Source organism: Catharus ustulatus, chromosome 16 (genome assembly GCF_009819885.2).
Source record: "Catharus ustulatus isolate bCatUst1 chromosome 16, bCatUst1.pri.v2, whole genome shotgun sequence".
Lineage (NCBI taxonomy): Eukaryota > Metazoa > Chordata > Aves > Passeriformes > Turdidae > Catharus > Catharus ustulatus.
In genome coordinates, this window is record NC_046236.1 from 16187853 (window position 1) to 16214892 (window position 27040).

Genomic DNA, 27040 nt, shown 5'->3' on the forward strand with positions numbered 1-27040 from the left:
TTCTCACTTTTCCTGTGGCCTCCAAGGGACTGCCCAGGTGTGGAGCTATCTGGAGACACCTGAAGTTCCAGTGGTTTTGGTCCCTTGCTGGTTTACATTGCTTTGTGAAAGGCCTTTTCGCTGTTTTTGCTTGCACCTCATGTTCCTCCTGCCTGCTCTTGAGCTGGGTCCCACAGAACCCCCCTGCTCCATCTCTGCTGGGAGTCTTGGCCCTGCTGAGAACCCACAGCCCCTGGGCACGCAGAGACAAGTCCCCTCTACTCCCTGGATGCCTGCAGGGAACTAACTCCTATAGCAGTGATACAAAAACAAAAAGGCAAAGGGCAAAGCAGTTATTCAAAAATATATCTTTATTTTTCAGTTTATCATCTATTTAAATAATTCAGTTAAAATAGGTTTTATTGCACATTAAAGAACCTTTCTGGATTCTCACTGTCCTCTGTAAAATAAGCTCCTAGAGAAAGGAAAGGAGACTCTTCCCTCAGACACCCCTCACACACTCTGCATTGCTCTGGCTCTACAGACCCCACCAGCCAGGGTGGAGTGGGCTCTGCTCACATCCCCACAGGGTGCTGAAGGCAGCAGAGCTGTGGCAGGAGGGAGCTGGTGCAGGCTGGGGAGGGCAGGTGCCCCAGGAGCTCTCGTGGCTGTGTGGGCACAGGCAGCAGCCCCTGGCCCAGGGGAGCAGCACAGGAGGTAAGAGGTGGCTGCTGATGCTGCTTTGGGGATGAGGTACAGGTGGAGCCAGACATCCCCCAGGCACTGCCAGCTCCAGGGCAGGCAGCTGGGGATGGTGGCTGCAGGAGGAAGTCCTTGCCTGGGGTTGAGCAGGAAAAGAGCAGCCAGCTAGCTCCCTGTGAGGCTTCTGGGAAGTCGTTTAATGAGCTCCTTGGAAGTTATGTTTAAGGGCTGCCTGAGTGATGTGGAATGGAACAAGCTTGCAGAGGATACACTTCATTACTGTGCTCCAAATTGGATTTCATGCCCTTTCAGATGATTCTTTGGGGATGACTCGGGCTTTCCTACCCAGCTGTGTAGTAACTTGCTCTACAAGCACATTTCTGGTTGTCCTGGCTTTTCATCTTACAAGAAAGAGCTCCTCAGGCCACCATTGGAATCAGGTTTCTAATGAAAATTCAAGTGAGAGCTTTCCTTTAATGCTCTTTTGTGCTCTACCCAAGCCCCTGTCATGCCCTTCCTACAAATGCCATCCTGGATTCCTGACAGCCCCGGGTTTTTCCCACAAGTCCAGCCACACAGCAGAGAGCAATTAGTGTTAATGCTCAATGTGGCATCAATCTGCTGCTGTGGAGCAATTCCTGCCCACATGCAATGGGGTGTGTGCAGCTGGTGGCTAATGCGTGCCTTTGCCTGGTGAGACATCCCAGCTTAGTACCACATCCTGCTCCAGCCATCTCCTGCCATCATTAACTCCAGAACTGATGGTGCTTGAAGCTCTGACTGTCTCAGAGCCCTTGGCTTCTGTGTCTGAGCTCTGCTCAGGGCAGCTTTGACTGCCGGCTCAATCCCTGAGTGAGGGTGTGACCTGACAGCCCTTCAGTGCTCGTCTGGGTCTGTGCCTCTCACCCCAGACATGTGGCTCCAGCACCCACCTCTGTGGGCAGGGGTGGGCGGGTGGGCAGTGTCAGTGCTGGCCCAGCTCCAGCGTGTCGGGCAGCTGCTCGGTGAAGGCGGTCTCCAGGCGCAGGGTGCTGTAATTGGGAGGGGGAGTCCTGGGCAGGGGGCTGTCCTGGGGCAGGGGCAGGCGCAGGGCGGTGGTGAAGGTGGGCAGGTCCTCGTCGATGCACACGGGGTTGTCGTGGCCCTGCCTCTCCACGTCGCTGGCCTGTGCTGCCCTCCCCGAGCCGCCCTGCTGGCGGTGGCTCCACCACTTCTTGGCCTTCTGCCACTGGCGCCGCAGCACGATGGACAGCGAGTCGATGAAGAACACCTCCACGATCTCGATGACACACACCACCGAGCAGCTCATCCACAGCCCCAGCTGGCCCCCGAAGTTGGACAGGAGAATGACGAGCTGCAAGGGCAGAGAGCGCGAGGTTAGGGTCTGCAATGGGCACGTGTCCATGGTGCTGGTACAGCAGGGAGACCGAGCTGGGCACCCAGGGCTTGCTCAGCACTTCCACAGGCAGTGGGCCCATCTCTGCTGTTGTTCTCTCTGGCTCTGCTTCAGAAGAGCTGAGCTTGCTGTGGGCAGCCTGCAGGCTGCCCCTGCACAGAGCTCGGGGCTGGACAGGCAGAGACGAGGCCTGAGATAAGGGCTGGAAAGAGCAGGACCAGCCCAGAGGTGCATATCTGAGATCAGCTTCCTGCCCCTGCCCGTGTGGGACTGCTCCCCTGGGCAGGTGAAAGCTCCCAGCCTGCGTGGGAGGAAGCACTGTGTCTCCTGGGAGCAGGGACCAGCACGCTCACTCACCGTGTTGGCAGGATTCTCCGAAATGAATCTCTCGTTCAGGTCCTTGTAAAACACCATCAGGTTGGCAAGGTCTGTCCTGGGGAAACAGGAGGCAGGCAGAGGGTTTAGTAAAACAATAACATGAAACATACTGAAAAACTATGCAAATAACCAGTTGGACCAGTAGGGCTGGGCTGCTCCAAGGGAGCTTTTTCCCCAATTGCCATCATTAGGGCTGCCGAGATCGTATCAGAGCTGGAGGTGCAAGGCAGGAACACACAGGGGGACCTACTTGTTCAGCTTCTTGTTGAGTTTCTGCCCTTTGTCCCAAGAGAGAACTCGGAGCATCCAGTCCTGGAGAACAGACAGAAAATGCTACTTGAGCTGCAGGTTCTTGTGCAGAGACCCTTGGGAAGGGGCTCATGCTCCACACGTCCCTGGGCTAGTCTGGGCACTGGAACTGAGTGTGTGACAGGCAGCTGGGCCCAAGGGGATCTCCCAAGACAAATTTCAGTTTAATGGTGAACTCCTGAAGGGGAAGCCCTGAGCAGGAAACTAGACTGGTCTCTGGGAGCAGCATCACTGAAGGCTACTGACTACCCCAGGGCCTCCTGCTTTTGTGCTGAGCCTCTGGGGTTACTCAATGCCTTGTGCTAGGCTGCTGCTCTGCTGGAGAACAACGGGACTGACCTCTGACACGATGGACGGCCACTGAGCAATGCTGGTGGTGAGTGCCCACTCCTTGAAGCTGCAGAGAAAGGCAGGATGTCACTTGTGAGCTCTGATCCCATGCACACCTTACCTCTGGCTGTGGCAAGGACTCACCTGCAGGCGTCTTTGCAGATCTGCTGGCAGCCCAGCTGCTCCTTCACAAACTTTTCATGCAGTCTGTAGTAGCAGTACACTAGAGGGGAAGAGCAGGATGTGTGTGAGAAGCCAGAGACAAAACCTGTTACCTGGAGTGGGACATCTGGGGCATAGGTGGCCCTTGTGGCCATCGCCTACATGGTGGGGATAAAAAGATTTACCCTATGAATATTGCAAAAGACTCTTGAGAAGTGGCTGTCACTTGGTACAGGCATGAAAACTGCCACACCTGGTTAAGCCCTCCACTCTTCTGTGGGGGGCATAGGTGACAAACCATCAGGGGAAGTTTCACAAACCAGTCAGTGTGAGCAAGGGAGGCACTTCTGGCTCTGGGGGTGGCAGCTTAAGTGGGTTAAGGCAGATTTGCCTCGTCCCAGCACACTGGATGTGCAGCAGCTGTGCCAGGGACACTGGGGGTACAGGGGACTGTGTGACAGGGACACTGGGGGTGCAGGGTGGGTACAGGGGCTGTGTGACAGAACACTGGGGGTGCAGGGGACAGGACAGCTGAGGCATGTGCAGTGCCAGAGGTGTTTCAATACTAACTCCAGTTTGGGTACTTCTTGTAGTTGCAGTACTCGGCCCCAGGAGGTAAGGGCTGAGCGTACTGGGCACAGCCACACGACTCCACCATGGCCTTCTGGAAGCAGGAGTGCAGGCAGATCTGGGGAGAGAAAACAGAGCTGAGGGCTAAGAGGCAGCACCAAGCTCCAGGCTCCTGTGCACCTAAAAACATCCTGCTAATGACAATGCAGTGGGATGGGAACCCTCTTTCCCTGGGCCGTCAGACTCTGCTGTGGGTGAATACAAACACAGGCAGAAAGTACAATGGAGGGTTGAGGCTCTAGTGCAAAAAATAAGAATATAATCTTCTTGAAGGATTACATATATGGGGGTTCTATGAATGCCACCAAAAGCTTCAGTGTTGCAGTTGCTCTTTACAGAGTCAAAGAGAGGGTTTTAGGCCTGCCATGGCACGTGGCCCATGAATCACTAAGTAGGTGTGGGAAGTGACTCACAGCAGCAAACGTTCACAGCTTCCACCAAACCCTGCTGGTGCCTACTGGGAGAGGTGAAGCTGGGAGGATTAACAAGGCAGCAGAGCTGTGGTTTGTGCTAAAACACTGGGACATGCAGAAACAGAACTTTTCTTTTAAATCCCAGTCAAGCCTTTTGGTTCCAGTCCCTCCTGAGCACTGAGTTTCGGTGAAGTACTGTTATTAAAAACGTGAGACAATGTCTGGGTGATCCTACCTGGCACTACACCACAGCAGATTTCATATTTCCCATAAAACACAAAATCAGCCTAGACCTGGGCTTTGCAGGCAGCAGCTAATGTAAGTACAATTCTTCAAGTGGAGAGTGCCAGAACAACTGACACTCTCCAAGAGGACCAAATTACAGAAACCATGCAAAATTAGTGGAAACTTACTCTGTAAACAAACATCCTGCTATCTGGATACTGATTAGATGGTTTCTGTTATTCTTGGAGTCCTAAAGGTCACAATTTCTGGCTTCAAGGGTTACTTAGCTGCAACCTTTACTTGGCCAATATTTTCCAGTCTCACACTGCTTGAAAATTGCCTAATGAGCTCATGTTCTCTCTTTATCTAACAGGGTGCCTGAGGGAACTTCAAACAGCAACCACTTAGGAATAAAAGTTGGATTTTAAGAAGTGCCGTCGCATTTTACATCAGCACAACCCTGTGCTCAGACTGCTCCCAGGCTCTGAACCACAGACTGTTATAAAGCTTTTTATGCAGGTAGTTTTCAAGCAACTGATAACCCCAAATGTAATGGCTTTACCTGGAGCGAGTAGCTCTTGTTGTAGAGATTTTCCACAGGTATGTCAGCCCCTGTCTCTGTGCAGTCACTGTAGGGTTTGCTCAGCTTGCGAGACCGAGTCTGGGAAACGGAAAAGAACAAAACTTGTTTTTTTGGAGTTCACCAAAGGATTCAGCGACACTTTATCCCAACTCTGAAACTGTAAGTGATAAGGCAGCTTTAAATAGAACGTTTACCTTTTGCTACCTAAAATGATTTGTCAATCCCTTGTCAAAACAAGGGTTTTTTTGTTTCTAATATCGTTTCCCAAACACTGCTCTGGCGGGGCTCTCTGCTGTCTTCCTGGAAACCTTCTGCAGGAATGCAAAGTGCTATAACCAAGGCAGTGAGGAGTTTTCAAAGTAGAGGAACCCATATGCATGCTCTCTCCTGGTCTCAGAGGCTGTGTGTGGCTTGCTCTGGACGTTTGTGTTCTGAGGGATGGCGGTTGTTGGATGGGGGTTTTGGGTTATTTTCTGTGAGGATCCCTGCCTGCCTGAGCTGTTGCTGCACTGGCTGCTCCTGTGCTGTGGGTAAACAGCACTTGAGGCTCCACTAGTGCTCAACAGCACCCCTCAATCCACTCTAAATCAAATGTTTGTGTCTCCTTCAAACCTTTATCCAGGTGCTGCTTTGACCCTTCCTCTCAAATGCCAATGACTTTTCCTGTTCTGCAATCTCTGCCCAGAGCAAAGAGCTCTGACATGCCAAGTCTGTGCCTGCAAGCTCTGTGAAACCAGGGCTGGGATTTCCAAATTCCCGAAATCTGATTCCAGTCCCATGGCCCACTTCCTCCAGACTGCCTTACCTCCCTCAGCCCCTGCTATCTTTCTGCAGTAATTATCCACTTTACAGTAAAGCAGCCTGAAACCACAAGAAACATCCATTTAAGAATCCATTCACCTGTCTTTCTCTACAGAGTTTAAAATTAGAATTAAAAATTCTGTACAAAGGATCAATTTAGCAGGAATCTGAGAAAGGCTCGTAGCCCCCAAGGCACTGAATGCAGCCCCTGAGGCCACATCTGATAGGAGCATACCTCACCACTTTGTCTACAGCAAGAGAAGGCTCGGGGCCACTGTGGTGCAAATCAGTGCTTTTAGAGATACTCAAATCTCTCTTTGGAGGGAAAGATGGAATTTCAGTATTAGAGATGCATTGCTTCTGAAAACTGACTGAAACCAGCTTTTAAATTCCACATAAAATGTAGTGCCAAGACACTGCCTCAGTCTGCTCCTGGGGCTTCCAAGAGATGATCGATCCTTTGTATAGAATTATTTTGTTGTGGCTTATGTTCCTACCAAAGCCTACTTGTTCCTTCAGGTACTGAAATAATTTCCAAACTAAATATTTAACTAAAGCACTGTAACTCTGACCAAGCAATGTCCTGTTTGCGTGCCAAACATCTTGGAACAGTTTTGGAGGTGAGGGCAGTCCTAGTACCCAGCAGGAGCCCCATGAGCAATAAGCAGACACCGATGCTGTGTTCAGAGCCCAGCACAGTGAGGGACACAGCTGCTGTGTCCTCTTTGTGACCTTGCACGTGGGGACAAGGACTGATCTGGCACCTCGGTGCTGCAGCCCTGTCCTGACAACCCTGACCCTCCACCACTCAGCAGGCTCTCTGGAGCTGTCCTTTCCCAGCAGGACAGTGATCCCCAGCTTTTGTTCTGAGACCAGAAATTGTGTCCAGCTTCTATTTTGGCTGCCTCATTAGGATGCAATTGGATCCTTTCCTCAAAGCAAATATTTTATATACAGACACCAAGATATGCCTAATCTTGTTTTTTATACTACAGCAACACTCCAAACGTATTGTGCTAGGAACATATTACATTAAATATTGAGACTCTGCCTTGTGTGACGGTTTCTGTACTGTTGGTGGTGACAGAGAAAAGTCTTGTGAGATTTGTGTCCTCACACCATCCTGGTTCCCAAACCTCTCAGTCATGATTGACCAAGGAGCTGGTGCCAGTTTTCCAGACAGCTGGAAGACAGTTAACTACCTGCATTTTGTAAAACATCAGCCCTCTTTTAATGTCTTTTCTAATGCAGGGCCTCAGCACTCCCAGATAAGCAGGATGGCTGATGCTCAGACCAGAAAGGCAGAGCTGAAGTGCTCACTTAACAGCCCATCCAGATGAAAGGGGACCTGGCACAGCTGTGCCGAACCCCCTTGGGCCAAATGCCTCTGAAAGAAACTAAATGGGGAAAGCAGGAGCTGCAGCTCTGCTTGCCTTTGCTCTCAGCTGCCCACAGCAAAGCCACTGTTCAAGGGTTGTGCTGCTACCATCCCTAGGAACCCAACCCCAATGTTTGGACCCACAGCTCCAGCTCTGGCTCCTCCACCCCAGGGACCCTCATGGGATCAAGCTTCCTGCTCATTGCTAAAGCCAAACAAGGCACTTGACAACACACTTCTCTTGCTGTGGATTTTGAAAACAAAACCAAAAATCCCCTGGAAAGCTAAGAGGTGGAAGAAAAGGGAGAACAAACAATATCTCAGGCCGGTTTGGTTTATAAAGACTGATTTTCCCATGGCCTCTTTTGTTCAGAAAAGTGTTATCACAGGATTTCCCTCAAGGCACTTCAGCTGAGTGGGAGGTATTTAAAGGCCTTCGATTTGCTGGCTCTCTGAAATCACCCCATCAGTTCCTATTTACAGCTGTACCAAGGCAAAGGGACCAGAAATGAAGATTGCTGTCACTCACAAAGTGCATCCCTATGGAGGTGACGGCTGCAGTCTCAATTTCCGTGCCAATGTCCTCAATGAAGGGATATTCGTTTTGGTCGTGGATCATGATCTTGGCTCCTGAGGATGTCACCAGGAAGGGGTTGTAGTCTGCTTCATCGATGTACAGAACAACGTGCAATCCTGAACCACAGAGACAAGGCAGGAAGTTACACCAGGAGCCAGAGCCACGTTTTCTGCTCAGGGAGGGCAGCACAGTTTATTTCATGTTATCTGGCCTTAAGTAGAACTGTAACAGCCAAGTACAGCCTCTGCCCAGCCAGACCAAGACACCTGCAGCCACTAACACCCCTTGGTGGTACCGAGTACAACAAACAACATCTGCTGAGAGCGTGGCTGGAACTTGCTTATATAACTGGGCAGCACTAATTTCAGCTGGAAAACATTAGTGATGCAATGATATTATCTGTATTCTCAGGAAAGAGTTTGCACTAGTTCAAACAGGCATTTCCCCAATCAGCCTGTACATCTACAGCCAACACATCGCTCACGCTCCAGCAGGATCCAGTTTGCTGCACCACTTGTTATCAAACAGTTCCTCTGCAAACTGCCCTGGAACACCCCAGGTGTGCAGTGCCCTGGAACACCCCAGGAGTGCAGAGTGCCCTGGAACACCCAGGAGTGCAGTGCCCCACTCACCATACTCGCTGCCCCCCGTGGAGGTGCTCAGGATGGTCCCGTTCTCGCCGCTGTTGAAGGTGTAGCAGTTGCCGTGGAGAGGGTGATGGAAACGAGTGAAGTGCCTACAAGAAATCAAATATCATTACATTGTTCCCTCTAGTTCTGTCTGTGGGAAAAAGGCAGCACATTTGGACTTTGGATTTGACAAGAGACAGACCAGAACTTACTACTTCAAGTTTATTTTGCTGAAAGATGTGGGTCTCTTTCTGAGTAGCTTTAAAATACATGGCAGTATGATCTAGTTTAAGATATCAAGAGATGGAAACTTGAGGAAGTTTTAATGTGGGAAGGGGGGTTAATAGCATGGGGGAGGCAGATTTACAGAACTAGCAGTGGCTCCTGCTGGAATTCAGCAAATACCAAATATTCCATTCCTACATATTATGGGCTTGGAAAGAAGCTGTTAAGATGACAGGAATTTTCTGTGCACTGACCTTTTGTCACAAGATAGGCCATCAAAGAAACATGTCAGTATAAGGTCATCAGCAGAATAACTCAATTTTTCTTTGGTCTCCAGGGGAATTTGTGCCATGATGTTCATGTAGTGCAGCTTGTACCACTCCTGGATAGCATTAACACCCGAGCTGAACGTGTACAGGGCACACTCACTGCTGTTGTTCGCGTCACACTGACAAGCACAAAGGGGAAAAAACATTTCAGAGGGTCTGAAATCATGGATTCTACAAGGCACAGATATAACCACGTATGAAGTTACAGTGGGCATCAAAGACCTTTCATGCAGTGACATGATCAAATATTTCAGGACCAAAAGAAAGGTCACAGGTGACACTGACTCTATTTGGGAAGACTTCAGGAAGGTTCTTCTCTTCCAGAGAGCTGGAGGTGACTCTGCAGCAGCCATGGAGGCTTAGGCAGAAGAGCAGACAGGGTGCTCTTCACACTGTGCAAAGCCATCTGAGCAGGCAATAAAACCTGCTGGAGGGACACTGACCCCAACACTGCCCTGTGCTGGCCAGGGCACAGTGACACTCACCAGCTGGAAGCCAATGATGTCATTGGAATCGGCCGAGTTCACGATGGATGAGTCCTTGTGAAAGACACTTCCCTCCACTCTCCTCTTCTGCCCGGTGCGCAGGTCGGTCGCTGTCCTGGACAAGTCCTCGACCTTCAGCAGAGGGATCTGTTGGAAGAAGTCGCTCCCTGTGCTGTTCCAGTCATCCACCGACCGGCGCACCTTGGACTTGCCCTCAGAAAATCCATAGAAAGTTTCCAAAGCCTTTTTTGTCTCTTTGTCCAACTCAGATAAATATTCTTTCATGGCACTGTACCTGCATGGGAGACAAGCTGACAGTGACATCCCATCCCACCTCGCTGCCCAGTGCTCTGCCTGCTGCACTGTGGGTGCCTTGGCTTGGACAGAATTCTCTGTGCAGATCTCACACCAGTGAGGGCAGTTATGCCCATGGAGAGATTTGGAGTAAGGACCCCAGGGAGCAGAGCAGACTGAACTACAAAGTTCTCCCAAGACTCTCAAGCTCCTTATGTTAGGAAGTCTGAGGAGGCAGAGTATGTGGAAATAAGACTTCATCTGTGAAGAGTCATCAAAGAGCTGGATCCCCATGGGAACCGGGGTGGCAATCTGGCAGCAGAACAGAGAGCAATGCAAAGCATGATTTGACAGGAGAAAAAGTATTGCTAATGAATCATGTCAAAATCTCCCATAAGGAAAGAAAGAAGCAGGAGAGGAGTGACAGATATCCCCTTTCCATTTTTTAGGAGATGATGCTGTTTGTAATCCTGGAACTCTGGGAAGAAGGGAATTGGAAGAGTCAAAGAGCTGACAGGGACAGTGCGGAGCAGAAAGCAGCACGAAGGGAGCCAGGTCAGCAGGCAGCAGTGAGGGGTGAGTGAAAGGCACAGAGGGGGATGCGGCACACCGGGTGCCCTACAGAGAGAACCCAGGCTGGCGAAGTGCTGACAAGCAGCACCGGGCCGAGCTCGGGAAGGAGCCCAGTGCTGTGCTGCCCTCCCATCCTCCCAGCAGCTCCCCGAGCCTTACTTGTAGGGGTTGATGTTACAGATGGTGACTGCGGGGAAGGGCAGCTTCTGGAACTGGACGGTGACGGACACCGAGGCGCTGTAGTAGTTCATGAGGAGCTCGGCGCACTGCCAGAGGATGAGCGCCACGGCGCTGAGGGTCAGCAGGATCCAGAGCAGGCGGCGCAGGCGGCCGCGGGACACCACGATGCGGCGGCAGCCGTGCGTGTTGGTGTTGAGGCAGTACCAGCGCATCAGCTCGCTCAGCGTGGGCGCCTGCGGGCCCCGCACCGGCAGCGTCCGCTTCAGCCGCGCCGTGATCTTCTTACCGGGAGCCGTGCCGGCCGCTGCGGGAGAACCGGGCGCTGAGGGGGCGGCTGCGGGATCGGCGCCCGCGCACCGCCCGGTGCCCCGCCGCACCGCGACCGCAGGGGCCGGTCCTGCCCGGCATCCCACCCCTCTCCCGGTGTGCGATCCGCGGGACGGCCGTGCCGGGGGGAATCGAGATCGCCGCGCCTCACCTCGCCCGCCCTCCGGGCCCGGCGGCGCCATGCTCCGCTCCCAGTCCCGGCGCCACTGCCGATGGGGCGGCGGGCGGCAGCATCGGTACCTACCCCGGCACCGCCCCGCCCCGGCCCGCCCCGCCCGTCCGGCCCGCCCCGCTCCGCGGCCGCGCAGCGCCGCCCCACGGCAGCGGCCGGGGCTGCGCGGGGAGCCCGGAGTAACGGGCCCGAGCGGGGCGGGCCGGGCCGGGCGGGTCCCGGCGAGCGGGGCCGGAGCCCCCGGTGTGGGACTCGGACCCGGGGGCGGGGCCTGGGCGGGGTTCGGGGGCGTGGCCAGGGCGGGGCCCGCCCCGCGCATGCCAGCACCGAAGATGGCGGCGCTGCGGCAGCGTCTGCCCGTCGCCAAGGTGGCGGCGCGGTCACGTGGCGGCGCGCCCCGCCCCGCCCGCTGCATGGCGGCGCCGTGAGGCGGCGGAGCCGCGGCCCGACCCGGCCCGGCGGGATGCGGCGGCCGCCGGGCTGAGCTCCGGGCCGAGCGCCGGGCGGGCTGAGCTCTGAGCGGGGATGCGCGCTGCGCCGCGCCGCCATGTCGCGGGTGAGCGGCCCCGGGCCGGCCGGCAGCGCCAAGGAGAAGCGCTCCTTCAGCAAGCGGCTTTTCCGCGGGCGGGCGGCGGGCGGCGGCGCGGGCTCGGCCCCGGCCGCCACCCCGGCCCCGGCGCCGTCCGGGCGGTCGCTCGGCGGGTTCATGAGCCGCGTGCTGAAGACCCTCTCCACGCTCTCGCACTACAGCAGCGAGCCCGAGCCCCGCGGCGCGCTCGCCCCGCGCCTGCCCCCGCCGCAGGCGACGGGCGGCCTGGGCAGCTGCTTCCCGCCGGGCCCGCCGCGCAGCCCCGAGCCCCCGCCGCGCCCCGCCGGCGGCTCCGAGGCCGTGCCCGGCGTGGCGGGGCTGCGCAACCACGGCAACACCTGCTTCATGAACGCCATCCTGCAGTGCCTCAGCAACACCGAGCTGTTCGCCGAGTTCCTGGCGCTGGAGCAGTTCCGCGGCGCGCCGCCCCCCGCCGACGGGCCGCCGCCCGCGCCCGGAGAGGTCACGGAGCAGCTGGCGCAGCTGGTGCGGGCGCTCTGGACGCTCGAGTACACCCCGCAGCACAGCCGCGACTTCAAGGTGAGCGGGGCCTCGTCCCGTCGAGGCGCAAGGCCGGCGGGGGCAGCCCTGCGGGGCCGGTGCCCGCCGTGCGGGGGTGGCTCGGGGCTCGCACGGTGCTGCCGTGGCTCACAACAGGTCCAGACGTGACACGGCGTGTCACCATCGCACGGGCACCGCAGGCTGCCCCGGGCACCGTGGGTGTCTTGGCACTGGTCTGAGCACCCACGCGGTGGGGAGAGCCGTCTGGCCTTGCCAGCTGCGTGCCCGTAGCTCTGGAGTGCTGTTCCTGCTCCGAGCATCCTTCCACAGCAGCAGACACTGGTCAAGGGACAACGCTGGACACCCACAGCAGCACCCTGGGGATGGGACAGGTGCTGCCACTCTGCTCTTTGCTCATGGTGTTTGGTGCTGGCTGATGGCTCTGGTTGGTTTCTATAGGTGAAAATACTCCTTTTACTGTTTCGTTCCTCTAGCGTTCTGCCATTAGGAAGCTGGAACTAACTGTTGTTTGGGAGTTGAGAGTGTGCATGGAAAGAGGCTGTTGAGAGCTGTGCCTCATAGTCTACTAACCAAGAACTCGTGAGTCTGGGCTGATTTGTGGAGCGTGTTTCAGGAGTGCCTGCTTGTACTCTCTTGCTCGGGCTCGCTCGTGTTTGGCCCAGGATGCTGTCCCACCACAGCCCCTGTTCTGTGGTTCTGTCTGACCGCCCCTGCCCTGCCCAGGCCTCGTGCCTGCTCCAGGAGCTGCTGGAGCACAGGGCTTGGTCCTGCACAGGGGCTTAAAAACACCCTGCCATGGCTTTGGGTGAAGTTGGGCACAGCTGTTTTAAAAGTGCTCTAGGCCTACCTTGCCCCTTGGAATAGGGAGAAGTATTATTCCTGGCACAGAAGATTCTTTGGCTGTGTGAGAGAACCAGAGAGTGGCTGGTACCTTCCACACTGTGAGCTTAGAGACACTTAGGGGAAATTTTAGGGGAATTTTTCTTGCAGATTGATTTGCAGAGCAGGCGTTCAAGTGCATGAAAACACAGCGAAAGCATTGACACTGTTGGGCTCTCTGCCTGCAGGTCAGCAGGTGGAGACTGGGGAGTTTGCTGTCCCTTGGTGCCTGTTGGGTGGTGGGATGTCCTGGAGGGTCCTCTGAGGTGGCAGTGGCCTTTGGCAGCCCCGGTCATTTGGATGGAGGCATGGCCAGCACCTTCTTCCCTTTGCTTTTCCCGTGCCTTTGGAGGTAGCTGCACCCACCCACCCCACAGCTATGCTGGGGTGTTCCCTGGAGACCCTGGCTCTTTGCCTTGGAGTGAAGGTGCCCGTGTTCTCTCAGCATGCCTGCCACAAGGACCACGTGTGGCTCTGGTCCCTTTGCGAGAGGTTTTTATGGGGGAGTGCTCAGAAAGCTGATCACTCGGTGAGCCTGGTCTTGGCAGCACCAGGGGGACTCACCTTGACCTGTCACTGCTCCTGAGGTGGTGTGGCAGGAGAAGAAACCGTGGATTTCTCCAGAGTAATAGCAGGAAAAAATGGTTGTGAAAGCAGGATTGTCTTCTGACAGTGGAACTGATAAAGAGGAAGCAGCTCTCTTTCTAGGCCAGGCTCTGCTGCTCACACAGGCTGTGGGAGCAGGGCTGGGATACAGAGACAGCAGGAGGAAGAGCAGCAGGGCCAGGGATTAAATGAAGGCCATGTTCTGTGGGTGTTGATAGCAGAACTTTGCTGTTTGCAGGCGTTGCTGATGGTAAGCCGGTGCTGTTCTGCTGTGGATGGAGCTGGAGCCCATCCATCTCCTACCTGCTGGCTCCCTGGGGGTTTTAAAAACCTCTTGCTGAAGGGAATCTGGTCCCAGGTGATCCAGTTCAGCACTGCACGGTGCCAGCAGCCCGGGTCCCGGTGCAGGACTGTGTCATTGTGTCAAGTGCTGCTCCCTTACAGGGGTCAATTACTTCTAATAAGAAATTAATGTTTCTAGAGACAGCTAAGTCGCCTGAACCTGCTATTAAATTCAATTCTTAATTAAACTTTTTCTCAGCAGCAGATTTGCACGGTTCATTTGCAAGTGTAAACAATGGGCTTTGATTGGAGAAAGGCAGAGATTGGCGTTTTCATTCTGGAAACTGCAGCTTCTCCCCAAAACAAGGAAAACATCCGCCAGCTGGTTCTGCTGGGGTGGAACATTCCTGATCTGCCTAGGTGTAATTGTTTTTAAGGATGTAAAGTATTTTCACAGAGCAATTTTGGGCTTTCCCTCCAAGAGTAACAGCCACTGACAGTAATTATTTGATAGGCAAAAGGCTCTTTATTCAGCATGCTTTCAAATCCTTGTGTTGGTTTTTTTGCTATTTTTCCTCTTTTGGTACCAAATGTAACTGGGCAAAGGCACTTCCTAATTGCTAAATATTTCTCTGCAGGTGCTAAATGTATTTTAGGATAAAGGATAATACTTATTTTCTTGCTCACTCATATCTGTAGGCTTCTCTCTTGGAAGAGAGGAAATTATTTTCAAGGGAGCGTGTCTTAGAGTCCTTGTGGGCTGGGGCCTTTGAAGGGATGATCTTTGGAATGCTTTTTACCCTCAGCTGGTTTTCCTTGGTAGTGTTTCCTCTCTTTTTAAGTTAGTCTTCAGGAAATAACCCATGCCATGGGTCTTGGAATGATGTAGCTGCTGAAACCATGGAAAACACAGTTCAAGCAACTGGTTTGTGATAAATGGTTCCTCCTGTAGCTGCAGGGAAGAGCCTGGCAGAGAGTTTGTGCAGAGAGGGGAGGCTGGACATGTTGGCAGAGCAGCAGAGTGGGGGTGTAGGGGCTGAGGTAGGAGAAGGTCCATAAGGACTGGATGGGAGGTGAAGCAGAAGGGTTTGGTTCCTTCCTGGGGAGCAGAACAGCAGCACGGTGGCAGAGCTGGTGGCTCCTGGGTTTCTGTGCTGTGGGTGACTCTCCCGTCGCTCCTGTGATGTTTGCTTTAACAATCCCTCTCTTCCGATTGCTCCGTGGGTTTTGTTTTCCTGCCCAAACAAAGCTGCTGCTTTCACAACAGGGACTAATATTGCAGCGTGTGCTTCCTCTTTCCCCTTTGTGATGGTGTGACAATGGTGACAAACATCTATTGTATAAGCAGGGCTTTGGGCTTGTTTTTTTGCAGGGAGCTGTCCCGTCCTGCCTGCAGAGCTCCCGGGAGTGTCAGACAGGGAGGACAGAGCTCCCTTTGTATGGGAATTGGTCTGCAGCACTCAGAGGTCGTGGTGGGGGTCATCAGCAAGCAGGATTTTGATTTAAACTAATTGGGCTTGAAAAATTATGTTCTTATGCAAATCCTCTGCTTTCTGTGGAGTGTGGGTCTTCTGTCAATGGTGAGTCTGTTTTGAGAGTTTCTTTGAGGCTCTGAGGCAGTTGTACACTGGAGCATGCCAATGTTCAACAGGACCCTTTGCACACCAGAGCTGGGATTGCATTTCTTGTCCTGCAAGAACATGGCCTTGGCTGTGACCTGCAGCATGTTAAGCAAATACAGCAGCAGTCACTGTAAGTCAATTGGGTTGGATTGTCAGAATTGGATCTGAACCCAGAACAAATCCCTATTGGTTGAGCAGGGATTATTGTGCCTGGTTAAAAGTGCTGCTTCCTTTTTTATTTATTTATTTTTAAACTTGTGTTTGGTGGGAGATTTCCAAGTAGCTGTTTGAAACTCATTTCAAGCTGTTTTGGGAATGCTTTTGGTGCAAATATCTCACTTTGGGACGAGCAATCTGCCAGCTGTGTTGGGCACTTCTTTGGGAGTTAGTCACTAACTCCTGAGTTATGGAGGAACTCCTGTTTTCGTGGTCAGATCTTTGCCTCCTGTTGAAGGTGCAGTGAGAGCAGTTCTTGGGGAGGCTGCTGAGGCAGGGTGGGTGTCAGGAGCCTTCAGCTGTGCTCACAGAGCTGTCAGCCCCAGGCCCTTGTGCTCACCAGGGCCCTTGTGCCTTGCTAATGGGGCCAGTGATGTGTCAGATGTGATCTCCTGCACTGTATTTAATTGTCTTGCTCTCTGCCTAGCACAGGATCAGTTCCTTTATTCTGAATAGGGTCAAATGTTTATTCCTTATTTCTGCAGAGAGCAAATTGTCCTCCCTCTGCACAGAGGGATGGAAGAAAGGGGAGTGAAAGAATAACTGTGAGACCCTTCACCCTTCTCTCCTGGTCCCTTGGCTGTTGGTGCTTCAGTTTCTGTGTTGGTCTGAAAAGGCTTTGAGTGGGTAAGGTAATGTGGAATGTTGAGTGCTTTTTGCACTTCAGTCCAGGTGCTTCCAGTGGTGCCATCATACGGAGGAGCTCGTCCTAGAGCTGCTCTGGGACTTGGAGTTCACAGACTTTCCTTGAAACAAAAGGAAGCTCCACATTTTCTGCATTGTTTTTGTGATGGTTCTTGACATCATGGAAATGTGGTTCACTGGGATCACAAAGGTCTTGCCACATTACACCATATTTTAAAATGTTCATTATCAATAGGATGTAAGTCCATTATTGCATGTATGGTTTGTTGTGTTTTGCTTATTTTCTTACCTGTTTTTCCTTACAGTTGCTTCACCTGCTTTCTACACACATACTCCTAAACCCCCTGGGAAGGGTTTCCTGCAGCAGACCTGGTTGCCTTAAGGCTGTCTGACTTACCTGTGAATCCCAAATGCTTTCTGGGGGTTTCTGTGTTATGCTTCAAACTTTGATGTGAGTGAGTGCAGCACAAGGCTGGGGAGCCAAGGCTGAGCAGCAGAGCCCAGAGGTCAGATGTGCTTTGCTGAGGGGTTCTGCTAGAGGGGCAGCAGCGTGTGGTGTGAGTGCTCTTCTCCAGGGCAGAGGGTTGGGTGAGGCAGGAGAAGAGAATCCAGTGTGGAACAGCTCTGCTGCTCCACTGCCAGGTAGCCCTGAGGCTTGGCAGGACCCTCTGTGAGGCTGGAAGGGCAGATGAACGTCAATGCCAAAATGTGTTTTGTGTCATCTGAGCTTCCAGGTTGTTATTTCCGTGCTGCTTGTGCAAAATGAAATATTTGTGGTGCCTCTGGTGTCATGGTGAAAGTATGAGAGCTCTGTGGTGCCTGGCAGCTCATGGAAGCAGTGTTCCCAGGCAGCTTAATTGGGTCTGTGTGGCTCTGTGCTTTGTACATGGCCACACTTTATTGAAGTGAGGCCATTTGTCCTGCCATTTGGGCAAAGCCCTGCTTAATGAACTTGTTTGCGTATGGTTGTGTCACTGAAATGAATGTTTGTTATAAAGTGCAAGGGGAGGCTTCTCAGAGCAGTAATGATGGGATCCCCCATCTCAGTTTCTGTGCCTGACTTGGGACCTGAAGCAAAGGCTGGAGAGAGCGAGAGAGGTGCAGATGTGGAGCTGGAGCTCCTCATGTCCATCCTCTGTACCAGCATGTACTGATAGTCCTTTACTGAGCTGCTTCAGTTTGTGCTGTTCTTCTGCTCCTCAGTTCCTCATTCCTTAGAATCCCACCAGTTACTCCACTAGTGTAGCAGGAAAAGAAGTTCTTTGTGAACAATACGGGATTTCTGCTCCTTGTAAGGGTGAATTCTCCTGGCAGCCAGCACTGATTCCTGGCAGTGCCTTCTGGCAGCCAGAGCTGCCCTCCTGGGAAGGCCTGGAGAGGAGTGTGCCAGCTGGGGAGTGCAGCCCCCACAGCTCTCTCTGTGTCTGTGCACACACTGCAGCCCTGGGTCCATCATCTGGACAGATCTCTCTCTCCTGTTGTGTTGAGGGAAGGTGGTTAATGAGGATTAACAGGCTTCAGCCTGGAAGGGTGAGCTGCTGGTATGAGAGGTGTTAGGCAGGGGCTGGTGCGGTGATGCTTCTTGTCTGGGCTCGTTAAACGTGCTGGAGAATCCCTCTGGTGCTGCTCCCTGTAGTCTCCTCTCAGCTTTGCTTCCTGAAGTACTCTCACAAGGGCTGTGCATTTCCCCTCTGTTGCACAGGTGGGTCTGTCTGGGCACACGGGGTGCCCCTGGAGCTGCCATGTCCCATGGGGTGCTGCCCCCAGAGCCCTGGAGCTCTGGGTGCCCACAGAGCAAGGGAGGAGTTTTATCCTGCTGTGACAGACCTGCTGTCATCAAAGCTTTCCCCTGTTTGGTGCTTGTGTAAGGCCAGGTCCACAGCAATCTCTTCTGCCCCTGGATGGAGGAGCTCCCTTCTGAGCCCCAGGGTGCTGGCTGGGTGCTGGTCTCCCAGAAAAGAAATCTCCAGAGAGGGACAGGTGCTGTCTGTGTGTGAGCAGAGAAATTCAGGTTAGAGATTGTCTGCTGTAGAACTTACACAAAGGCAAGCCTGTGGCTGTGGGCTTAAAAAAGAGGAATAACGTGGTTGAGCATAACTCAGTGTTCAACAGAAGATAAAGAAGAGGCTTTCTTTCCTGTGCATGTGTGTCATTGGGTCAGGTCTCTAATGAGCTGACTTTATCTGTTCATGTGCAAAATCCCACAGTTGCTTCCTAGCTGGGCCACACTGGAAAATAGCAGACCGGCATTTTTCCTCCAGTTGTCTTTGTGATCTGGAACAATAATAGCAGCAAAGAAGAGGCCAATAGTTCAGCTCTGTTTTGATCTATTTATTGCATCTCTTTAGAGCAGTAGATGAATTATTATTAAACTTTCAGTGGCCTGGTATAAATGATAATGTGTCTTTGATGTAAATCTCCTTTATGGACAGGCAGGGACTGATATGGTTACAGGGTGCTTGCATTAGATGTATACAAGTGGGATTGACAGGAAATTCTGATTTTCCCCCTTATCTCTTCAGATGGAGGCACTTCATTCAGGGTGTCTGTGTACCACTGCATGCACACCTGGTGGAAGGGAGGATCCACACAGGGCTGAGCTGAGCAAAGGGCTGGAGGTGCTGTGCCTCATGGAGGATGTTGGGAGGCAATGCCGGGGTCCATGGCCACTCCTGGTGCCTCACAGCTGAAACAACTGCACTGGAATTGTTCTGGAGTCATTCTTAATACCCTGTGGCTGGGCAGAGGCTGGGCTGGTGTGCCAGCTCTGCTTGCAGGAGAGCCAGATTAGGGGCAGAGGATTAACTGCTCTTGGGGGTTGGTAAATGTGGTTTTCATGTGTTTTTAAAGCATTTGCTTCTGAACTCTGTATCTGAATCCAGTTACAGCTGCTGTTGCATTGCTGCAGGACCAGCAAAATGTGGTGTTGTCTTAAGTGATGAGCAAAAGAAGAGTAAAGATTTAGGTTATGGCAAGGGCAAGAAACCTTCTGCTGGGCTGGAAGGGCAGACTTGGAAAGTAAATATGGAGAGGAGCTGGGTGGCCAGTGCCCAGTGATGAGGTTTGAGCAGTTGTGGACCCAGTTCTAGCAGCACTGGCAGGAGGTGTGAGTGGTGCTGGGAGCGTGCTGCTGCTGCTGGAGTGTTTGTTTAGTGGAGCCTCTTGTGAGGAAGTTGCATCTGGTATTTTGTAGTGCTTCCTGAATCACTTCCAGCATCTTGTGATGTGTCTCTACAGGCAGCTCTTTATCCTTAGTCCACTCAGGCTGCAAGAGTGTTGAGAAAAGCAGAGCAATTATCATGGAGATGTTGTGAGCTGAGCAGTGACACAGATACAGAGCAGGGCACGTGGCTGCTGTGCGTCCCTGGGTTCACTGTGGTGCAGACTGGCTGCTCCCTGTGGGACACACATCACTAAAAGCCAGGTCTGAGAGATGTGGTCGAGCAGCCACTAAAGACTGGACTACAATCTCTGCTTCACATGTTAGTGATTGATTTTCAGTTTCAAATTTAACACAGTAATTTAAGGGCTAAATTTAATTTTCAGTGTAGTTTTTTTTGAACAAAGTTAATGTTTGCATAGCAAGTCTCCACATGTATGCCTTACGTTCTTCCCTGCATCACTGTCTGGGTGCATTCAGCTCACATTTCCTCTGAAGGAGGGCAAGAGGTATCAGGCTGGTACCTGAAAAGACTTTTTTGGATCCATTTTATGGATTATATTTTATAATTTTATTTCTGCCAGTGAATTTTGCTTTGCTTAACAGGATCTAGGAGCAGAGAAGGCTGTTTGGTCTCCATTAATCTTCAAGTGCCCACAGGCTGCTTCCAATTTATCTCCCCCATCAAAAGATTTGCAGCAGCATGCCAAGCTGAGGTTACATTGGACACCAAGCAGAGGTGCTGGGGTCACAGCAGTGTGGCACAGAGTGTTGGCTGGGGACCACTCCCATGGTTCAGGCTGTGTGCACATATTTTATGTGGGAGGGTGCTGGTCAGCAGTAAAACTGCTGTTGGAAGGGCTGCACATATGTAACAAGAGCAGATTATTTCTGTTTTCCATTATTTTGCAGCCTTGAGACAGGTGGACAGATTACAGAGCATAGAGAGTATATCAGTTTATCAGTCCTTTCCTGCCTCTTTCATCACCACCCCCCTCCCTGGTGACCCCATTTTCAGAGGGATAAAGCAAGCAACCCAACCTCATTTCTCAAATCTGTTGCAAAGTCTGATTAGAGGAGTGGAGGAGCTCTGGCACAAGGCACATGTGCAGCCTCTGCAGCCTTCCCACCCATTCCTGCCCTGCAGGTGCTGCCTGGGCTCTGCCAGTGCCCCTGTCCCTCCTGGGGATCCCTCTCAGTAAGTCAGAGTGCTTGTGAACAGCTTTTCTCTCTGCAGGTGTGCCGAGGGTGTAGGTGCAGCACAGCCTGGCACGGGTGCTGCATGTTGTGGTTCTTGTGTGCAGGGAAAGCTGCACCTCCCTGGCTGGCATGGCCATGGAAGAGTGTGTTTAGGATGAGCAAGTTATGCATGGTGGATTCTTGCTGCCCAGTGAAAAGAATTCCATGGTGGCCTGTACTACTCTTGTGCCTGACAGGGTGCTGGTGGGAAGTAACTCTACTGTACCTGCATCGTGATGATCAGACTGTAGAAACCTCTGTGATTTAAATGTCCTGATCCTGGCTGAGCCCTGGAATTGTAGACCTAGATCAGCACTGAACACCTGCATCAAGGTTTTGGGAAATGTGTGACCTCACCAAAGCTGCAGTGGACAGGACAGAGTGTGTGGGCATTAGGAGACTGAATTCTTGTCTTGCTTCAGCTTGAACAAGCAGAGGATTTTGTGAGGGCAGCCCTGTCAGGGCTGTGAGGCAGGGTAGGTGATGGGATGGCCTCAGGTCAGCATTATCTGTTGCTGCACTGTCTCCTCCCCGCAGAACATCGTGTCCAAGAACGCGATGCAGTACCGCGGCAACGCCCAGCACGATGCCCAGGAGTTCCTGCTCTGGCTCCTCGACAGAGTCCACGAGGATCTCAACAACGTGGTCAATTCTGGTGGCATGCCTCCACTCAAGGTAAGGGGTTCTGCTGGGAGACAGTGTGGGGGTCTGACTTTGCACACAGGATTTCCTTTTAGAGTAGTTCTCCCCATTGGCTTCTCAACTTCAGTAGTTCAGATGGAAAAAACTTGAGTTAAAATAAGGATTGTTTCTGCCCTGGGAGTGTAACCAGCTGTTGTTCCCCTGGTCCCTGGGGCAGTTGTGTTTGAGTGGCTCTGCAGTAGCCAGGAGGTGTCACTGAGGCTGCCAGACCCTGTCAGGTGTGAGCCCTGTGCCCTTCCCTGGGCTGCCCTGCTCACCTCTCCTTCCTGCGTGCCCACCCCTTGGAACAGAGTGTGCTTGGTAGTTAAAAATGCTTGTGGCATTTTTCCAGTGCTTTTGGCTAAGGAAAGCAAAATTTGCCTGGTGTTCTGGAGCCACCTGCTTGGTGCAGCCACCACACCTGGGTGTGCCTCAAGGGTTTGTTCCTCTCTTTTAGCCGCCTCTGGAGGATGATGTGCTGCTCGAGGGCCCAGCCTTTCCCATCAGTAGCACTTTTGTGCAGGAACTCTTTCAAGCCCAGTACAGGTATGGTATTCTGTAAATTTGTTGGATGTGTGGGTGATCCCAGTGTGATTCTAAACTGACACTAGCTCCCAGTACGGTTGGGACTGGTGTCACTGTGTTAACAGCTGGTTCTGAATTCTTGCTGAACTAAGACTTTGCTCTAGAGGAAAGAGAGAATTTCCCTGCTTCAGATTTGGTATGTTCTGTGTAAATCTGCAGTATGTACCACTACAGCTGTTCCTATGCATCCTGAAAGTGTCAGTGCTTGGTGAGCAAAGGCTCAGGGAAGCCTGGTGCTATGGGGCTCACCCTGACTGAGAGGGAAGAACCCATGGCAGGATCTGGAGGTGCCTGCAGTTAGGGATCCCCAGTGTGCAGAGTGCTTGTCATCCGGCATTTGGGAATTCTGAGCTGAAGTTATCACTGTCCCTTCAGGGCTTTCCCTTGAGATTTCCCTGCTTTCTGGGGAGAGCTTTCTAATTTCAGAGCTTTAGGAAGAGAACAGCTGAATCACCAGTGTTCCTTGATGGCTTGTGCTGTAAGAATTATAATTGCTGGGCTTTCTCCCTAGTATTTGCCAACTTTTCCTTTGCAAAAGAGAAACCTTAAGCCTGGTCTAAGACACAAAGCCATTGTAAAGTGCAGATTGATTCTGAATGAGAATGGAGTTTTGGAGAATGAGACTGGACTCTTGCCTGGAGCTTTTCCTGTGTAAGAACTGTGTGCACCCCAGTGCTGACTGTCTCTGTCCCTGCCCTTCACTTCCCCTTTCTCCAAACACAAAACCCTTCCAGGGTTTCCCGTTGGATCTGCTGGTGGTGACTGTGGGGTTTGGAGGTTTATCCATTCCCAGTGAGGTGAGCTGTAACTGTGCCCTGTTGTCTGTTTGTCCCAGGTCCTCCCTGACGTGCCCTCATTGCCAGAAGCAGAGCAACACCTTTGACCCTTTCCTGTGCATCTCGCTGCCGATCCCTCTGCCCCACACTCGGTACGGAGCTCTCCTCAGTGCAGCCTTGGCTCTCCCCATGCCTGTCCTGCATTTGCTGCAGCAGGGAGACAATGTCAGCACCATTTCTGATAAGGCATTGAAGAAAGTAGATAGGACCACATGGGGATTTCATGTTTTGCTTTGCTGATAAAGTAGAAAATTGAGCCTTTTGCTTGTTTCAGAAAGGTCTGTCCTTCCTATAGCATTAATTTAGGGAGAAAAGGTCTTTGCTTCATATAACCAAATATGTTGCTTTTCACTCAATTTATAGCATTTTAAAATTAAAAAAGGGAAAAGGATGAAACACACTTAGATTTTTTTGGAGCAGCCTCACTGATCACTCAAATTTAAAAAATTGAAGTTAAAGTCTTTCTTGCAAAATGTTTTGCTTTTTTGAAATACAGCTGATGCAAATAAAGAAGAGCTTTGGGGGAGGAAAGAAGTCCAGATAAAACTTGCAAAGTGAAGATAGAGATGCACAGCAAAACTACCTGTAATACAAACTAACTCCTCCCCCTGGTGTCTGCATCCAGAAAACTTGTGTGGGTTCCAGAGGCAATGGAACAGCGTGGTGGTAGGGCAGATTAAACACTGCTCTGTCACGTTTGCTCTGAAAATCCCTGCTTCAGCACCAGGTGGAGGCTGAGTGGGTTGTGCAGGGGAGGTGTCCCCTCCCTCCTGTATCCCCAGTGCTGCTGGCTGCTGCTGGAGCAGGATTGAGGGCTGAGGCACAGCCTGTTCCCAGCAGCTCTCCAAGTGCTTACACTGACTGTCCCAAGCTTCCTTGTAGGATCCCTGTTGGAAATCTGATTGCCTTCTCATAGACAGCTTTGGTTTTAACTTTGTGGGCCTTTTTTGAGATGTTCTGCTTGTGGGAACCAGTAACACCAGGCCATGTAGTAAGAAAGGAGTGTGTAAATCAAACACCCTTGTCTGGCTGCAGCTGAGGGCACCAGTGTGAGGTGGATCGGGGCAGTCCCAGGGCCCTGTGCCTGGTGGGCAGCCTGGATGTGGCCAGCTGGGCTGAGGCTGCTGCAGGCAGTGCCCAGAGGTGCCCAGCCCAGCAGTGCCCGTGCTCTCCACAGGCCCCTCTACGTGACCGTGGTGTACCAGGGCAAGTGCTCGCACTGCATGCGCATCGGGGTGGCCGTGCCCATCTCCGGAACGGTGGCCAGGCTGAGGGAGGCCGTGTCCTCGGAAACCAAGATCCCCACGGAGCAGGTAACGGCCTGGGCTGCTCTCCTGGGTGCCCTCCCCGCAGTGGGAGGGACAGTGGAGGCTTTTGTTCCATGTTGGATATGGAGGAATTGAAATTTGCTGCCCATGGTTGAACAGGAAGCGAGGAAGGGGTGGGAATCTGGATCATGCTTTTCCCATGCATTGGCTGTTTGAATCCCAGTGGTGTTGGAATAGCCCTCAGTGGTGTGCCAGACCTGCCTGACCCCATGGTGATCTGTGCATGCTGGCAGTGAGACACCCACTGGGCACCTATGGCCAGTTCCTCTGTAGGAAGAGCTTCAAGAAAGCTGTTGGAATTCCATGAAAACCTCTCCATATGTCACTTTTACCCCAACTTCTCGTTTATGGCTGTCCTTTTCCCTGTTCCTTGCTCCTGGCTGATGACAGGATGTCTTGAGGAGTGCCATCCCTTAGCAGGAAAATCCCAGCTGAGAGGTGGAGCAGTGAGCTGGAACCGTGGGTGTTTTGATGGGTTCTGTTTGCTGTGCTGCCTGCAGATTGTGCTGACAGAGATGTACTACGATGGCTTCCATCGCTCCTTCTGCGACACCGACGACCTGGACACCATCCACGAGAGCGACTGCATTTTTGCCTTTGAGACCCCAGAGACCTTCAGGCCTGAGGGCATCCTCAGTCAGAGAGGTGAGTCAATAACTCTGCTTAATGCCCACCTCAGTGCCTGGTGAGGGAGGTTTGTGTGAGAAAAGAATGAGTCCCACAAGCTGTTGATGTTCTGGGGTATTGATTTCAGCTCTGACTTTGTCCAGGCTCATTGCAGAAGATTTAATAGTGTTGTCAGCTGGGAGGTTATCAAGCAGCGTTGTACACTCCTTTCTGCCTCTTCTTGGGGCTGATGCTGCAGGCCAGGCTGGCTTAATGGGAAATCTCTTGTCAGGCTTAATTTAAAGACCTGCTAGGGACCAGATGAAGCCACTGGAATTGTGTTATTTAAAATCAGATTGCTAGTGATGAATAAACAGTCTCAGGAATGAACAAACACTTTCTCTTTCCAAGCTCAAACTCCTCAGCCTCTGCATGTCCCCTCAGTGAAAGGGGATCATGGTGTCCTGGGCAGATGGAGTGTAATCAAAGGCGAATTTTATTATTGAAAGTAGCAAGTTGGGTTCCTGGCACTTTAGTTTTTCTTGTGGGCAGTAATAGCTGAGAGTGCTTGTACAACCTGCTGTGAAAAATCAGATGGGGAGCACTTGCATATAATGTCCTTCTCTAGAGAAACAGTCACTGTGAAGGGTAGTTGCTCTTTGAAGCCTTTGTACAAGTGATGAAAATGCTCCTGATTCCACACTAACCTGCTCCTCTGTAGGCCAAGGAGGACTTCTTGAGGGGGACATGAGGGCACTAAAGGCAAATGACAAAATGAAATGTTTCCTTTCTCCTAATTTTTCAGGAATACATGTGAACAATAACCTGAATAACTTGAAATGTGGCACTGAGCACTCCCGAACAATAGCTTACTCTCAAGGAACGGTGAAGTCTGGAAAACTGGAACAGTCCTGTCCTAAGCTAGCAGCAAATGATAAGATTGTCTTGCTGGTGTGTAACAGAGCGTGCACAGGACAGCAGAGCAAAAGGTGACTGGCAGTAACATGGTTTGAGCTACTCTTCTGGGTGCTTCTTAAACTGAGCTGGATTTTACTCTCCTGTAGTACAGGCTGCAGGTGAAGGAGCAGCAGCTTGCGCCCCCAGCTCACATCAGGTGCTAAAGAACATGTTGATCAAAAAGCATGAATGGTTGCAGCAAAATATTTCTGATTTTGGTGTTGTAAAGGAGCAAATGCAGCCCAGCTGGGAGGATACACCACCTTTGTCTGGTTTGAGAGCAGCATGTTTGACTGGGGCCTATTATGGGTGGGAATTTTAAATTGGGGTGAAAATGAGGAGAGGGAGAGAAGTAAGAAACAACCATGGCAAAGGCATTTGTATCAACAAGAGCCTGAGAACTGCCTCAGCCTCTGAAGCTTCACAAAACTTCACGTGAAGTTCTCCCAGGTAGTTTGGGGTTCTGGCTGCTAACAAGATCATCTTTTAATTGTTCTTCAAATGCTTCTCTTTCCCGTAGGTTTGGCTTGCCCTTTGTGTTGCACTTGGAAAAAACAATTGCTTGGGATATTCTGCAGAAGGAAATACTGGAGAAGATGCAGTATTTCCTGCGGCCTGCAGCCTGCTTGCAGGTGAGACAAATGTTCTCTCTGCTCACCAGAGAGGAGCTGTTGGATGCACAGGTTGCACTGCTGTACATCACCCCTCTGTCAGCTCATTGGCACAGGCATGTTTGAGACCTTGTACATTTGTCTTCTCATGTCAAACGTGTTCTAGGGTAAAGTCTTTGTCAGCCAGTGCTGGGAGCAGTTTGCATGTGGGTAGGTTGGAGCACTGAGTTTGGCCCCGTTGTCTCTGTTGCAGGTTTGCCCGTTCAGCTTGCGAGTGGTCAGTGTTGTGGGCATAACATACTTGCTACCTCAGGAGGAGCGACCCCTCTGCCACCCAACAGTGGAAAGGTGAGCTGGCCCTGCTTGCCAGGGGTGGAGAGAGGTGTGTTAGCTGGGAGCTCGCTGTTAACCATGCAGAAATGAGCAGTCCTGGTGCGTGTGGATGTCTGGAATGGACTGCAGAGCAGGGAAATGAGGGAACATCCTCAGGAAGCTGTGTGAGAATACCTCAGTTGTGTGTCATGCCATCTGGAGTCTGTCCTCCCTGGAAATGGAGAACAGAATGGAAATATTACTCCCACTATTTTTGATTTTTTTCT

General features: G+C 52.0%; 2 protein-coding genes across 10 annotated transcripts in view; one reads left to right on the forward strand and one right to left on the reverse strand.

Moving 5' to 3' along the window:
- Positions 1-336: 336 nt before the first annotated feature.
- On the reverse strand, positions 337-11135 carry SCNN1G (sodium channel epithelial 1 subunit gamma). The gene is made up of 13 exons (XM_033074522.1): positions 11057-11135; positions 10558-10882; positions 9532-9826; positions 8972-9165; positions 8496-8599; positions 7816-7979; positions 5087-5185; positions 3827-3944; positions 3239-3317; positions 3104-3161; positions 2706-2767; positions 2435-2510; positions 337-2035 (listed from the first exon to the last, which is right to left on the reverse strand). Exons 1-13 carry the CDS (start codon positions 11085-11087, stop codon positions 1646-1648), a joined length of 1995 nt encoding a protein of 664 aa, XP_032930413.1. The 5' UTR covers positions 11088-11135; the 3' UTR covers positions 337-1645.
- Positions 11136-11624: 489 nt separating this feature from the next.
- Positions 11625-27040, forward strand: part of USP31 (ubiquitin specific peptidase 31) — a 28972-nt gene continuing 13556 nt past the window's right edge. For all 9 annotated transcript variants that reach the window (XR_004419536.1, XR_004419538.1, XR_006163066.1 and 6 more), the window contains exons 1-9: positions 11625-12206; positions 21375-21512; positions 21976-22064; positions 22939-23031; positions 24117-24252; positions 24768-24912; positions 25679-25862; positions 26351-26462; positions 26695-26789. Coding sequence is in view for 4 of the 9 variants with exons in the window: in XM_033073765.1 (XP_032929656.1) it covers positions 11625-12206; positions 21375-21512; positions 21976-22064; positions 22939-23031; positions 24117-24252; positions 24768-24912; positions 25679-25862; positions 26351-26462; positions 26695-26789 (1574 nt within the window). In the remaining 5 variants the exon portion in view is untranslated. The remainder of the gene's footprint in view (positions 12207-21374; positions 21513-21975; positions 22065-22938; positions 23032-24116; positions 24253-24767; positions 24913-25678; positions 25863-26350; positions 26463-26694; positions 26790-27040) is intronic.